Source organism: Dunckerocampus dactyliophorus, chromosome 4 (genome assembly GCF_027744805.1).
Source record: "Dunckerocampus dactyliophorus isolate RoL2022-P2 chromosome 4, RoL_Ddac_1.1, whole genome shotgun sequence".
Taxonomy (NCBI): domain Eukaryota; kingdom Metazoa; phylum Chordata; class Actinopteri; order Syngnathiformes; family Syngnathidae; genus Dunckerocampus; species Dunckerocampus dactyliophorus.
In genome coordinates this window covers 31,895,938-31,912,180 of record NC_072822.1, presented here as the reverse complement: position 1 = coordinate 31,912,180, position 16,243 = coordinate 31,895,938, and the positions used below count along the sequence as shown (strand labels likewise).

Sequence of the window (16,243 nt, the reverse complement as noted above, 5' to 3'; positions counted from 1 at the left end):
CAACCAGGAAGTCCTTCAACGTCTGTTGCTCTCGCTAACTAGACTACATTTTTTGTCCCCTCCACCTCCCCAAATGGACAGATAAAATTATGCCATATTACAAATTATTTTAGAATAGTGTTCGGCCCCTCCGTGAATCACCACCTTACCGTGGTGGAGGGGTTTGTGTGCCCGAGTGATCCTAGGAGCTATGTTGTCTGGGGCTATATGCCCCTGGTAGGGTCTCCCAAGGCAAACAGGCCCTGGGTGACGGGCCAGACCAAGAGTGATTCAGAAGACCCGTATGAATAAACACACGAGGAGAGACCGCACCTCGCCCGGAAGTGGGATACCGGGGCCTCACCCTGGAGCCAGGCCTGGGGGAGGGGCTCGCAGGCGAGCATCTGGTAGTTGGGCTCTCACCCATGGGACCCGGCCGGGCTCAGCCCGAACAAGCCACATGGGATCTCCCCCCCGTAGACCCACCAACTGCGGGGGCAAGCATAAGGGTCCGGTGCATTGCGTTTTGGGTGGCGGTCGAGGGTGGGCACCTAGGCGACCTGGTCTTCGGCGAACAAATCTGGTTCTTGGGAAATGGAACGTCACTTCTCTGGCGGGGAAGGAGCCCAAACTTGTGGGGGAGGTTGAGACATTCCGACTAGATATAGTCGGACTCACCTTGACCCACAGTTTGGGTTCTGGATCCAAGCTCCTCGAGAGGGGCTGGACCTTGTTCTACTCTGGAGTTGCTGCAGGGGAGAGGCGGCGAGCTGGTGTGGGCTTATTAATAGCCCCCCGGCTCGGTGCCTCTGTGTTGGAGTCATCCCCGGTGAACGAGAGGGTCATTTCCCTATGCCTTCGGGTTGGGGAAAGGGTCCTGACTGTCGTTTGTGCATACGCGCCAAACGGCAGTTCAGAGAACCCAGCCTTCCTGGAGTCCATCAGCGGGGTGCTGGAGAGCACCCCAACTGGTGACTTCGTCGTTTTGCTGGGAGACTTCAACGCCCATGTGGGCAATGACAGTGTGACGTGATTGGGAGGAACGGCCTCCCCGATCTGAACCCGTGCGGTGTGATGTTGTTGGACTTCTGTGCGAACCACAGTTTGTCCATCACAAACACCATGTTCCAACATAAGGATGTCCATAAGTGCACATGGCACCAGGACACCATAGGCCGCAGGTCTATGATAGACTTTGTAGTCGTATCATCAGACCTGCGTCCGCATGTTCTGGACACGAGGGTATAGAGAGGGGCTGAGCTGTCAACTGATCACCACCTGGTGATGAGTTGGATTAGATGGCGGGGGAGGATGCCGGACAGACCCGGGAGACCCAAATGGGTAGTGAGGGTGTGCTGGGAACATTTGGCAGAGTCTCCTGTTCGTCGAGTCTTCAGCTCTCACCTGCGGCAGAGCTTCTCCTGCATCCCGGGGGAGGACGAGGATATCGAGTCCGAATGGGCTCTATTCCGTGCCTCCATTGCTGAGGCAGCCGATCGGAGCTGCAGCCGCAAGGTGGTCCGTGCCAGTCGTGGCGGCAAGCCCTGAACCCGATGGTGGACACCAGAGGTCAGGGCTGCCGTCAAGCTGAAGAAGGAGTCCTATCGAGCATGGATGGCTTGTGGGACTCCTGAAGCAGCTGACAGGTACCGGCAGGCCAAGCGGCATGCGGCTTCGGCGGTGGTCGAGGCAAAAACTTGGGTGTGGGAGGAGTTCGGTGAGGCCCTGGAACACAACTTTCGGTCGGCCTCGAAGAGGTTCTGGCAAACCATCTGGTGCCTCAGAAAGGGGAAGCAGTGCCCGGTCCACACTGTTTACAGTGGGGACGGGGGCCTGCTGACCTCGACTGAGGACATAGTGGCCGGTGGAAGGAATACTTTCAGGCCCTTCTCAATCCCACTGACATAACTTCCATAGAGGAAGCAGAGACTGAGGACACAAACGCGGACAGTTCCATCACCGTGGCTGAGGTATCTGGGGTAGTCAAAATGCTCCCCAGTGGCAAAGCTCCGGGGGTGGACGAGTTTCGCCCTGAATTCCTCAAGGCTCTGGATGTTGCGGGACTGTCTTGGCTGACACGTCTCTTCAACATTGCGTGGAAGTCGGGAACAGTACCTCTGGACTGGCAGACTGGGGTGGTGGTCCCCCTTTTCAAGAAGGGTGACCAGAGGGTGTGTTCCAACTATAGGGGGATCACACTCCTTAGCCTCCCTGGGTCTATTCCAGGGTGCTGGAGAGAAGGGTACGACCGTTAATCAAACCTCGGCTACAGGAGGTGCAATGTGGTTTTCGTCCTGGTCGCGAAACACTGGACCAGCCCTACACCCTTGTAAAGGTACTGAGGGTACTTGGGAGTTTGCCCAACCGGTCTACATGTGCTTTGTAGACCTGGAAAAGGCATTCGACCGTGTCCCTCGCAGTGTCCTGTGGGGGGTGCTCCGGGAGTATGGGATTGGTGGCGCGCTACTACATGCCATTCAGTCCTTGTACAACCGGAGCAGGAGCCTGGTTCGCATTGCCAGTAGTAAGTCAAGCCTGTTTCCGGTGAACGGTGGCCTCCGCCAAGGCTGCCCTTTGTCACCGATTCTGTTTATAATTTTCATGGACAGAATTTCTAGGCGCAGCCAAGGTGTCAAGGGAGTCCAGTTCGGGGGCACTAGGATCTCATCTCTGCTATTTGCAGACGACGTGGTCCTGATGGCCTCATCGGGCTGTGACCTGCAGCGTTTACTGGGACGGTTTGCATCTGAGTGTGAAGCTTCTGGGATGAGACTCAGCGCCTCCAAATCTGAGACCATGGTTGTCAGTCGGAAAAGGGTGGATTGCTCCCTCCGGGTTGGGAATGAGGTCCTGCCCCAGATGGAGGAGTTTAAGTATCTCAGGGTCTTGTTCACGAGTGAGGGAAGGTTGGAGCGTGAGGTCGATAGGCGGATCGGCGCAGCGTCTGCAGTAATGCGGTCGCTGTACCGGACCGTCGTGGTGAAGAGAGCTGAGCCGGAAGGCAAAGCTCTCAATTTACCGTTTGATCAATGTTCCCACCCTCACCTATGGTCATGAGCTTTGGGTCATGACCGAAAGAACGAGATCGCGGATACAAGCAGGTGAAATGAGTTTTCTTCGTAGGTTAGCGGGACTCACCCTAAGAGACAGGGTGAGGAGCTCGGTTATCCGGGAGGAGCTCAGAGTAGAGCCGCTGCTCCTTCACATCGAGAGGAGCCAGCTGAGGTGGCTCGGGCATCTAGTCCGGATGCCTCCCGGACGCCTCCCTGGTGAGGTGTTTCGAGCATGCCCAGCCGGGAGAAGGCCCCGGGGAAGACCTAGGACACGCTGGAGGGATTATGTCTCACAGCTGACCTGGGAACGCCTTGGTGTCCTCCCGGCGGAGCTGGAGGAGGTGGTCGGGGACCGGGAAGTCTGGGCTTCCCTACTAAGACTGCTGCCCCCGCGACCCGGACCCGGATAAGCGGAGGAAAATGGAATGGAATAGAGTTCAGATCAGCCCTTTTAGAGGGCTCAAGTCCACCTGGGCTCTTTTATTCTAACAGCTTTGAAATGAGTCTAGGAGTCTGAAGGACAGTTTACAATTTATTTCAAACTGGAGCAAATACAAACAATTCCAATGCCAGCGCTGGAGATAGCAATTAACTGCCAACAAAGGTTGTGCAAAGTCCTCTTTTATGATGAAATGCTCCTAAGACAGAAATAAAGAGGCGGCTTATCTAGAATCTGTGTGTGTGTGTGTGTGTGTGCGAGATATCTACAAGGACAGTGTGTTTGTTTGAATGAAAGATCTTGGGGTCATGTCTCATAGGGGTGTGTGGGGATTCATCCATTTATATTTCTATGATACAACTACATCGATCTGTGTCCAGCAAAGTTTCCATTCAGGATGACATATCAATCTAACATCGTTTAAAAGGTAATCAATCGATTGAATCGGAAACTAGGAAATAAAGCACGACAGGCTATATAATAATAATGTAATAATAATAATAATATAATAATAATTTAAATTTTTGCCTTGGAATTACTGTGTACATGCAATTAGTAGTGTGGCGTGTGTAGTGAGGCCTACATGAAATGACACTTGATTTTCTTCCCTGAACTTTTTGATGATCGAAAAAATGTAAATGGCTACTTTGTTAACTTTTCAAACAAATGTCACAGCCTAAGTTATTATATATTTTGTAGTACGGTTGTACTTGCCAAGGTCCGCGGGTCGATCACAGCTCTTGTCTTGACTCAATGTTAAAGCAATGGGCACCAAAGGCACTATTACCCTCTATGAAATTTGCTCTAACTTCTTTAATACTTGGGGTAGAGAAGTGAATGAGGTACAACAGGAATCTCGGAAACTTTACCTGCACTGTCCAGTATCCAGGTATTCGTTTCACAGTCACACGGGTTGAATTTTTGGGTAAAAAGTTATTAAATCGTTTCGGATTGTATCGTTATGAATAAACCAATATCGTCCTTGAATGGTATCGGCAACCATGAATCGTGATATGAATTGAATTGTTATTAAAAGTAATCGTTACACCCCGAATGTCTCATGTTTCTGTGTTAACATGTTAGTGTTAATGTTCTCTATGGACAGAGAGGTACAAAGCCACGCACATAACTTCACACCATCTTCCTCTTTTATATTTGGGTTCTATTTGTGGATGATGGAACCATTTGATCAAGGGGACAAGATCCCACAAACCTGACACGTATTGGATGCCAAAAGGGAGGTCTCGCACAGGGCGCCATTGAAGCTAGAAACGCCACTGACTGTACACAACATACAGTATCTGGTTTTACTTCCCTTACCCACTGTACACCTACGATGTCATTTCTGTTGAACTGACTGACAATTGATCAGGTCACCTTTTGCTACTCCAAATCCGGGGTCCAGCTGCTGGAATATCAGGCTGCCCGAAGAGGTGCACACCATCAAACAAGTTTCTCATGGTAACGTACTGAAAAGTGTTGATATGTCTCCAATATGAAATTAAATCCAAATTAAAGTCACCTAAGAAGAATTTAAATTGATGTCAGTTTCCACAGAGAGAGAGAGAGCTAAGTGTGGAGCTGGCCCTTGCTCTCTCTAGAAACTGTCGAGCAAGTCAGAAAAAATCTAAGTCCAAATGCGGCAAAAACAACAAAAAAGTCAGATAAGGCACTGCAGGCAGGTCAGGCTGAATCCCAGTAAGTTTTCATTCCGAAGAAAAAAGTTATTCTGTGGAAGATCTGACTTTCTTGGGATTAACATCACTTTTTATAACTTTTGGAGTGGGCATGGATGAATGTCAGAAAGACCATTCAAAGCCTTTTTGGTTCCAATAATGTTTTGGCTGACTATCTGAGGTTGACCCAGACCCTATTGGACAAACTTTTTCCCTTGAGTGTGTTCTCCTGAGTGATACCATATGTGACTTTTGCGAGTGTCTTTCGCCACAAACGGAACAATCAAAAAGTTTTTCGCCTTTGTGTGTCACCATGTGAACATTCAAAAGGTGTTTGTAAGAATAGCCCTTACCACAAACTGTGCAACCAAAGGGTTTTTGTCCTGTATGTTTTGCCATGTGAGATACCATACTTGACTTTCTAGGGAATCTTTGACCACAAACAGAACATCCAAAGGGTTTTTCTCCTGTGTGCTTTCTCACGTGTGATACCATAACTGACTTATAAAAGAATCTTTGACCACAAATAGAACAACCAAAAGGTTTTTCTCTGTGCGTGGCCATGTGATAAGTCAAACTACGTTTGTAGGAATAGATCTTACCACAAATTGAGCAACTAAAGCGTTTTTCTCTTGTATGTGTTGTCATGTGTGATACCATACTTGACTTACTTTGGAATCTTTTGCCACAAACCGAACAATCAAAGTGTTTTACTCCTGTGTGTTTTTTCAGCATGTGATGAGTTAAATTAGGTTTGGAAGAAAAGTTCTTAGCACAAACTGAGCAACTATAAGGTTTTTCACCTGTGTGCTTTCTCATGTGTGTTACCATACGTGACTTTTGAAAGAATCTGTGACCACAAACAGAACAACCAAAAGGTTTTTCTCCTGTGTGTGTCAGCATGTGGTAAGTCAAGCCGCGTCTGTAAGAATAGCTTTTGCCACAAAGTGAGCAAGCAAAAGGTCTTTCACTTGTGTGTTTCGGCATGTGTCGAGTCAAATGGCTTTTAGCACAAACTGAGCAGGTAACACATTTTTTACCTTTCTTCTTTTTAGAACATTCAGAGTGTTTGTTCTGAGTGTGAGTCCTCATATCACCTTCACAGTCTGTATCGCTGCTCAAAGGTTCTTGGGTGCCATCCCTGTCTTCATCCTCAGAAGAGTGTGATGTTGTGTCATCACTATCTGATAGTGGAGCTAAGAGCTTGTCTGCTTGTGATCCTCCACAGTGGTCTCCATCAGCTTCTGTTGTCATGTGTTGTGGTGATCTGCTGCTTGGAGGCTTCGCCCCTCTGTGCTCCTCACTTGGACTGTGATGAAGCTGTGAGGACTCAGGTGGTTTGTCTTCATCGTCTTCAGTCTTCACGGAGACACCAGTCAGTGGCAATTTGGTGAGATTAGCCTCCTTTGGCCCTAGAAAACACTCTCCCTCCTGAGTGATCCAAAGTTCCTCCTCTTCCTTTTTAACGTGGGGCGGCTGTGGATCTTCCTGCTTCAAAGTGGAGCCCCCCACTTGTGGCTGAGCGGGATGTTCTTTTTGATGACCAATCAGCTGCTGGACGTCGGAAGGACACAACCAACGTAAGGACTCATGTGGTTTGTCTTCATGGTCTTCAGTCTTCACAGAGACAACAGTGAGTGGCAACTTGCTGAGATAATCTGTCTCCGGCCATAGAAGACACTCTCCCTCATGTGTGACTTTGAGTTCCCCCTCTTCCTCTTTAACATGAGGGGGCTGTGGAGCCTCCTGCTTCAATCTGGTGCTTCCCCCCTGCGGCTCTTTGGGACGTTGTTTATGATGACCAATCAGCTGTTGGAAGTCTGCAGGACACAAACAATCCACACTTTAGATCAAAAATGATCCTTGAGATGTTTCTCGTTATAGCTCCCCATTGTGTATGTGACAGGGGCCAGCACTCCTGATTCTGAAGGCCCTGGGAAGATTACATTAATATGGCAACACATTGATGCTGCAATCTGCTTGGACAAATAAATCTAACACTACTGGAAGCACTGCAACCAAGAAACACGGTACTAAATGAAGACAATAATCTGTTGGGAATTAATTCATGCACTTCCCACAACAAATACTAAAAGCTGTAAATGGAAATCAGTGCTTCTGATAGTGGTTAGGCCAGCAGAGAAGGTGTTCCCAGACCGCACACCACTGGATAAATGTTTGTCATTATGGAGGAACTGACTTTCAATTTTAACAACTACAATCAACCAGTGACCATTTTTGCCAGCTCTGAACAGGATTTTGTCTCCACATTGATAGAGTCAAGAAGTGTCCACATCTGAATAATACGTTTCTTGGAGTTATCTACAATGACACGTTTGCCCTTTGCAATAGAAAAAGATTGCTTTTATTTTAACACTATATTTTAAGCCCCTAACATTCGAACGCAAACCTTTTAAATTTACTTTGGTAACTTCCTTTTACCGTATGAGCTGTGATCCTTGTCTTTACATAAGCGGTTGTTTTGCTCTTCCAGTTTCTTCATTCGTCGTTCACATTGTTTGTTCTACTCTGACTTTAACTCCGATGCCTTCGTTAGGCTAGCAATCATGGCGGCTTTAACTTGTTCAGCACGGTCGGCTAACCTCTCACAACTCTCTTTTCGGGGTTTAAGTTAGCCTCCAAACTGACGTTGTTGTAAACTCACCGTGATCTGCAGGCTTTTCCTTTGATGATTTGATGGGAGTTGGTGGCGCTGATTGTCTTCCGCCTTCTCTTTGACTGGACGTCGCCATCTTAGCATAGCAGTGGTTCGTCTGCTGTCACGTCTTCAAATCTTCACTTCAAATAGCACTCCAATGCTCCACATTCAACTTCCGTTTCGTGGGCTTTACAAAAGACGAGCCTCTTAGGTTATTATTGATATATTTGCTGTGAGTATATATCACTGCTTTGTCGTATTTTTGAAAATTCTGTCGGCAGCTACAGTCGTTCAGCCCGCCTTCTTCTTCCGCTTTTAATTCTTCTTCTTTTGGATAATGGTTGCAGCCATGACTGTAAAGGTGCATAACGCCACCTAATGTATCGGAGTACATAAAAAAATAGGGCCATACTGTCTAACTTACTTTCCATTAACGAAATAACATGAAATAAATAACAACCCAAGTTGTATTAGATAAACCTGTGTCCAATTGTGAATTCAAAAATTATGTTTTTTTATTGTCCACCAGGAGGTGTCCTTGTCCAGGGATCATGTCACATATTAAAAGTGTCTTCTTCAAGAACATTCTGACACTAATTAAACTGGTGGGTTTTTATTGTACCCACATACTTAAACATATTGTCTTATTGTTAGAGAAATGTATATTCGTGTATATAAGTTATCACCCATTTTATAGAAATACTATTGCTTGTTGTATTACTGTACCCTTGTGCACAGAAAGGCGCAAGCAGGCCCCGTGAGAAGAACAAAAGACCAGTCTTGTGTGTTTCAGAGAAGTGGGGGAGTTTTTAGTTGCACAAGGCCATGCTACTCTTCTACTCCTGTTCATGCCCTGTGATGTTAGAAAAGTGATTTAAACACATGCATGATAACAACACACACACACACACACACACACACACACACACACATAGCCAAACAAAGACACAGAGTCCAGCTGTAGTAGGCCCCTTCCTTGAGAAGCTGAACTCTCCTGTAACTAGGGAACGCCCAATAGAAAATAAAGAGAGGTTTTCGGAGAGCGTATTCAGAACGGTGTGGGAAAGTAACTCTAGTACGTTCCTCCGTTCTCCTCGCGAATAAAAATCTATATTTGTTGTCTTGTCTCTTCTGTAATTTTGCTGTGTTTTACAAGTGTCACAGGAGTTTGAACCTGACATTTATTTAATCTTCTGCATCTTTCATTTGTCTTCTTGTGGACATAAATGGCCTCTGACGGTCCCTCGAGACGTTTTTTTTTTTTTTTTAACACACATGACATAACTGTTAGCAGGGCGCATATACGCACAGCTTTTCTAGATGTTGGAGCAAATTCATGTGCAAAGAAAGACCATTCAGTTTGTATAGATTGGAAAGACAGCCAGTCACAACAACAGCCACTACAAGTACAAAATTGCACCTCTCCTTTCTGCAAGTGTAGATCCAACTCCAAGAAGTAGTCGAGGAGAAGTTGCTTTTGCAGTCTATTGTAGCTAATTTAGATTTATGCTGTGTATATAAAATACATATGTATTTTATATGTACAGTGGTGTGAAAAAGTGTGTGCCCCGTTTCTGATTTTCTTTTTTTTTTTTGCATGTTTGTCACACTTAAGTGTTTCAGATCATCAAACAAATTTACGTATTGGTCGATGATTAATTGAGATCCATCGGTCTGGAAAAGGTTATAAAGCCATTTCTAAAGCTTTGGGACTCCAGCAAACCACAGTGAGAGCCATTATCCACAAATGGCAAAAACATGCAACAATGGTGAACCTTCCCAGGAGTGGCCGGCCAACCAAAATTACCCCCATGAGTGCAGCAACAACTCATCCAAGAGGTGAGTTGAAAAAAAGACCCCACAACAACAGCCTAAGAACTGCAGGCCTCACTTGCCTCAGTTATGGTCCGTGTTCATCACTCCACAATGCGAAAGACACTGGGCAAAAACAGCCTGCATGGCAGAGTTCCAAGATGAAAACCACTGCTGAACAAAAAGAACATTAGCACTCGTCTCAATTTTGCCAGAAAACATCTTGATGATCCCCAAGACCTTTGGGAAAATACTCTGTGGTCTGACGAGACAAAAGTTAAACTATTTGGAAGGTGTGTGTCCCATTACATCTGGTGTAAAAACAACAGTGCATTTCTGAAAAAGAACATAATACCAACAGTAAAATATGGTGGCGGTAGTGTGATGGTCTGGGGCTGTTTTGCTGCTTCAAGACCTGAAAGACTTGCCTTGATAAATAGAACCATGAATTCTGCTGTCAACCAAAAAATCCTGAAGGAGAATGTCCATCTGTTGGTGACCTCAAGCTGAAACCAATTTGGGTTCTGCAGCAGGACAATGACCCAAAACACACCAGCAAGTCCAACTCTGAGTGGCTGAAGAAAAAGAAAATGAAGACTTTGGAGAGGCCTAGTCAAAATCCTGACCTGAATCCTATTGAGATGCTGTGGCATGACCTTAAAAAGGCGCTTCATGCTGGAAAACCCTCCAATGTGGCTGAATGACAACAATTCTGCAAAGATGAGTGGGCCAAAATTCCTCCACAGCGCTGTAAGAGACTCATTGCAAGTTATCCCAAATGCTTGATTGCAGTTGTTGCTGCTAAGGGGGGCCCAACCAGTTATTTGGTTTAGGGGGCAATCACTTTTTCACACAGGGCCATGCAGGTTTGGATTTTTTCTCCCTTAATAAAACGTTTCATTTAAAAACTGCATTTTGTGTTCAGTTGTGTTGCCATTGATTAGTATTTAAAATTTTTAATGATCTGAAACATTTAAGTGTGACAGGCAATACAATTAGAAATCAGGAAGGGTGAAACACTTTTTCCCACCACTGTGTGTGTGTGTACATCTCTGGTGAGGCACTTGCTAGGGTTACCCAAAAATGCGCTGGCATACTGTAGGTAGAAATCAGCCAGGTACAGGTTTGATAAGCAAGACACAGTTGATCGATCAGTAGCAGGGTTTTGGGCCAGGGCAAGCCACACAGTTTTTCAATCGTGCCTGTGTGTGTGACTGTCTGAATGGGTGTTGTAATAAATGGGTGTTGTAATATTTGTCTTTTTGCATATGAGCTTATTTTAAGCCTTTTGTAGGTGATTTTCAAGTAATGTTAACTGAAGTGGTAAAAATGCACATCCATGGTGGTTTTTACATACCATCACATGTTGGAAATGCCTTCAACAACCCTACAAACCTTTCCCTCGAATTTAAACTTAGGCTACCACATATCCTGGTACAGTATGTAAGAATGTTGCCCCTTTGTTCAAATAGACGGACAGGTATGGCCTAATAGTCAAGCTGTTATATTAACAAATGATTTTAAGTGTTTGGAACAGCCTTTTTACTGGACTCAAGCTCTTTTATTCTAACAGCTGTGAAATAAATCTATGAGTCTCCAGGACAGTTTACAATTAAATTCAAAAAGGGGTAGATAGAAACAATTACAATGGCAAAGATGGACAGAGAGTTTACCTGCCAATTCGGGGTGTCAAGAGACACTCAGTTCATGAGATGAGACGACACACAAGATTGGGTGTATAAGGACAAGACGAGATTTTCATAAATGCACAATGATAAAATATAAAAATATGACAATATATTGCAATCTATTAATTTAATTTCTACTATTTTACACTTTTCTGCACTCTATGTGTATGCTAGAAGCCCCGCCTCCACCTACCAAGGCAAAGAAACTGTATGACTGATAAAAGGGCTCACTCCATTCATGCCGTTGTTCTATGGAACAAACGCGCCAAGGTGCTAAAACCAATGCACTGAGTGAATCCCCCTCCTACCTGTTTGGAAAAGAGAGACCAGGGAAAAGAGACACGCATGTTCATAGCAATATATTAAGGCCGGCAAAATTATCAAGTCCATTTTCATTTATTGTGTGATTAATTAATTCATTTATTACTGTCCCAGGCCTAGCGACCATGAGACATTTTTTTTGTGAACGAGAAATCTTGTCACATTTTAATCTCACAAGATCTTCATCCCTACTGCCAACAAAGGTTTAGCGCAGTCCAAAGAGGAACCGTGTTCCTCTTTCTTTTATGACTACTATCAGAGAGGTGGTGGAATGAGTGAAAACTTCAATTTTTTTTATTTTAAACTGGTTCCAGCCAGTCTTGGTTTGGACAGCTAAGCTCTCCTCAGACAGAGATAAAAAGGTGGCTTATCTAGAAACTCTGTGTGTGTGTGTGTGTGTGTGTGTGCGATATACCAGTGTGTTTTTTCCAAGTGAAAGGGCTTGCGATCGTGTTTCATATCTCTGTGGTAGATAAGTACGGCAACATGTTAGTGCTTATCTAAAACAGAGTGAAAAATATTGCACTCCTAACAACAGATATACCAGTTTTTTAAGCTCAGCACATCCAGTATATTGTTCAGGCCATCATAAAAATAAACCATATTAATGCTCTACATGGATAGAGGTAATGCCATGCACATCCATTCACATCATCTTCTTCCTTTATATTTGGGTTCTATATGCAGATGATGGAACCATTTGGGCAAAGGGACAAGATCCCACAAACGTTACATTTGAGGGATGCCAAAAGGGGGGGTCTCGCACAGCGCACCATTAAAGCCACAACCGCCACTGTACACAACATACAGTATCTGGTGTTACTTCTCCCATCCACTGTGCATGGATGCCATTTCTGTTGTATAGACTGAGAGTTGATCAGGTCACGTTTTTCAAATCCAAATCCGGTTCCCAGTTGGTGGAATTTCTGGCTGCCACATCATCAATTTTATTGATGGTTCAATTTATCGATGATCGTGACAGGCCTATCCATGTGCATATATCGTCATGCATTACAAAACTGATTCGTGATACAATATAGACTCCGACTGTACTATCACCAGTAGTGACTGAGGCATCTTTATACTAAACATACTGTACTTTATGCCAGGGACATAAAAATTCATTCCATTTCCTGTTATCCAGTTGTTAGTTGCTAGTGGAGTCAGAAAAAATGTCTTTAAAAAGGTTACAGCAGAAGGTGATAGTATAGTATATATACACACACACATGCACACGTATTTACAAAGAAATATAATAAAAATAGATGGATATACTAAAATTAGTATTGTCCCAAAAAAGAGCAGTCATTGTCTCCATAATCTCATTTGCGTCACAAGGCAGTTCATGTCTCTGTATTAAAGTAGATGGAAGCATTGTTATGTTAGAGGAGACCATGTGACTTACACTGTATGGTCGGCCATTGTCAGGACGCAAACACAATTTCATTATCATTGACAGGGATGTGGCCAGAATTGTAGGCCCCATGGGGAAAAAAAAAAAAATCATACACGCACATTGCTATGTTGTGGATAATCCCTCCACAACAACGGCAGCCCGATCATGTACACTTATGTGAACCAAAAGAAGGAAAGTCAGGAAAACGGACGCCACTATGCATATTGCCCTCAACCAAAGTTGTGCAGTTCCACTTTTTAGCAGCGCACTAAATTAAAGAAGATAAGAAAAACAATGTAGTTTTGAACCAGTTAAGGTTGTTTTGTTGCCATTTTAGCACTCTAGCACATGAGGGATATACTTTTCTATGTGTTTTTTCACCTTTGTCATTGCACCTGTATGATTTGGCAATCCTTTATCACATACAGGCCAGATTATTCTCCATTGTGTGTCCGCATGTGAACTTTCAAACTTGTCTTATGAGAAAAACTTTCCTCACAAACTGAGCATCTAAAAGGTTTTTCTCCCGTGTGTTTCCGCATGTGATACGTCAAACTGTACTTGTAGGAAAAGCTTTCGCTACAAACAGAGCAAGTAAAAGGTTTTTCTCCAGTATGCCTTCGCATGTGTAATGCCAGACCTGTACTGACAAGGAATCTTTTCTCACAAACTGAGCAACTGAAAGGTTTTTCTCCTGTGTGTGTTCTCCTGTGTTTTACCAAAGATGACTTGTGAGAATAGCTTTTACCACACACTGAACATCTAAAAGGTTTTTCACGATTGTGTGTCCTTTCGTGTTTAATCATATGCCCCTTAATAGCAAATGCTTTACGACAAATTGAACAACTAAAGGGTTTCTCTCCTGTGTGTTTCGCCGTGTGATACTTTAAACTAGACCCGTTGGAAAAGCTTTCACTACACACCGAACAACAAAATGGTTTTTCACCCGTGTGCCTTCTCATGTGTCTTAACATATGTCCTTTCTCAGAGAATCTTTTATCACAAACAGAACAACTGAAAGGTTTTTCACCTGTGTGCGTTCTCATGTGTAATACCACAGCCGTGTTTCGAGCAAATTTTTTACAACAAACAGAACAACTAAAAGGTTTTTCTCCTGTATGTATCCTCATATGTGAGACCATGTGTGCACTTAGAGAGAATCTTTTAGCACAAACTGAACAACCAAAGGGTTTTTCTCCTGTGTGTTTCGGCATGTGATATGTCAAACTGTTCTTGCTGGTAAAGCTTTCCCCACAAACTGAGCAATTAAAACGTTTTTCTCCGGTGTGCATTCTCATGTGTGATGCCAGATTTGTACTTCGATGGAATTTTTTATCACAAACTGAACAACTGAAAGGTTTTTCTCCTGTGTGCGTTCTTGTGTGTACCTTCAAAGTTGCCTTGTGAGAGCATCTTTGACCACAAACTGGACAATCAAAAGATTTTTTTCCTGTGTGTGTCTGCATGTGTTCAGTCAAATTATAATCATCAGAAAACCTTTTGGCACAAACTGAGCAGGTCACACCTAGATGACACACTGCCTCCTGACTGGTCCAGAGCTCCTCCAGTTCCACTTTAACATGGGGGAGCTGTGGATCCTCCTGCATTAAAGTGGAGCACCCATCCTTCTGCTGAAGGGGACACTCTTCTTCACGACCAATCAGCTTCTGGACGTCTGTCGAGTCACTACATTTAAAATCTTTTAGCGACACATTTTTACCTGTTTCAGAGTGTTTGTTGTCAGTGTGAGTCCTTATATCACCTTCCCAATCTGTATCTCTGCACAAAGGCTCTTGGGTGTTGTCCCTGTCTTCGTCCCCATGAGAGCCTGATGTTGTGTGGTCACTATCTGATAGTGGAGCTAAGAGCTTGTCTGCTTGCCTCTGCTCTTCATCTTCAGTCTTCACAGAGACAACAGTCAGGGGCAACTGGGTGAGGTCAGCCTCCTCCAGGCCTAGAAAACACTTTCCCTCCTGAGTGGTCCAGAGTTCTTCCTGTTCCTCTTTAAAGCGGTGAGGCTGTGGATCCTCTTCCATCAAAGTGGAGCTCCCCCCTTGCGGCTTAGGGAGACTCTCTTCTTCATGACCAATCAGCTGCTGTACGTCTGAAGGACACAAAGAAGGTAAGGACTCAGGTGGTTGGACTTTATGGTCTTCAATTTTCACAGAGACAACAGTCAGTGGCAACTTGGTGAGATCAGCCCCCTCCGGCCCTAGAAAACACTCCTCCTGAGGGGACCAGAGTTCCTCCTCTTCCTCTTTAACATGGGGGGGCTGTGACTCCTCCTCTTCCTCTTTAACATGGGGGTGCTGCTGGATGTCTGCAGGACACAAATAACACAAACACACTTTCTTAAACACTTTCTTCTATGTGCTGTGTGTGTGTGTGTGTAGTTTCATGGATATTCATTGAGTCGTGGTGTAAAAGTGTAAAAGGTAAAAAAAAAAAAAAAACGGACTTGTAAAAAATTTTAATGGATTTGGGGGAAAAAAAGAAAAATGACTTTGGGGATCACGGCGCTGGCACTCAGCCAAATGTAACAAGTGTAAATAACTGCAAAAAAACTGCACTTTTTTAAAAAGAATATTTTGCCCATCACCCACAATCCTTATGTGAGACATGAACACATATGTCTCTCTTTTCTGTGCGTTCTAACGATATAAAAACAGACAAAAAGAGACAGCTGGAGCTGTCTCTTTTGCTGGACATAATGGTCTCCACCTATGCCGCCTATAAAAAACGCTATTAAAAACACCCTCAATAACCTCCAACAACGTTTTATGGATTTATATACATGCTGTGACCACGTAGTAACATTCATGATAGCACGTAATGCTTAAGAGTATTTTGCGTATTTTGTTCATTACTGGAACCTCCTTTCACGGTGCATTGATTTCACATAGCAGCATAGATATGAACACCTACGCCAGCATGAACTTAAACTCAAAAATAAAAAGAACAGCACTGGCGGCATCTCGAATATGTATCCTTACCTTTTGGTAGCGTTGTGAGCGCGGCACTGACACACTGCGGGCGAGTCTGTGGTGAAGCTAGCCGGCTAGTAGCTACTCAGTGTGGTATGGCGAAGTGTCAATGCGCCGGAAATGTAGTTTGATCGACGTAACAATGTTTATAATAATAATAATAATAATAATATTAATAATAACAATGTCGCTGTAGCTTTGTTAATATGCACGTCACATTATTGTGTTTTAAGTTT

At 44.4% G+C, this 16,243-nt stretch overlaps 1 protein-coding gene across 7 annotated transcripts in view; it reads right to left on the bottom strand.

Annotated features, from left to right (window-relative positions):
• Positions 1-1,927: 1,927 nt before the first annotated feature.
• Positions 1,928-16,243, bottom strand: part of LOC129179374 (zinc finger protein 135-like) — a 38,959-nt gene continuing 24,643 nt past the window's right edge. For 5 of the 7 annotated variants that reach the window (XM_054772561.1, XM_054772564.1, XM_054772563.1 and 2 more), the window contains 2 exons: positions 14,744-15,343; positions 1,928-6,967 (listed from right to left, as the gene is read on the bottom strand). In XM_054772561.1, the coding sequence (XP_054628536.1) occupies positions 5,271-6,967; positions 14,744-15,343 (2,297 nt within the window). In that variant the 3' untranslated portion in view covers positions 1,928-5,270. Of the gene's footprint in view, positions 6,968-7,812; positions 15,344-16,243 lie in introns of all 7 variants that reach the window. The other 2 variants (XM_054772562.1, XR_008569954.1) reach the window with 2 other exon arrangements.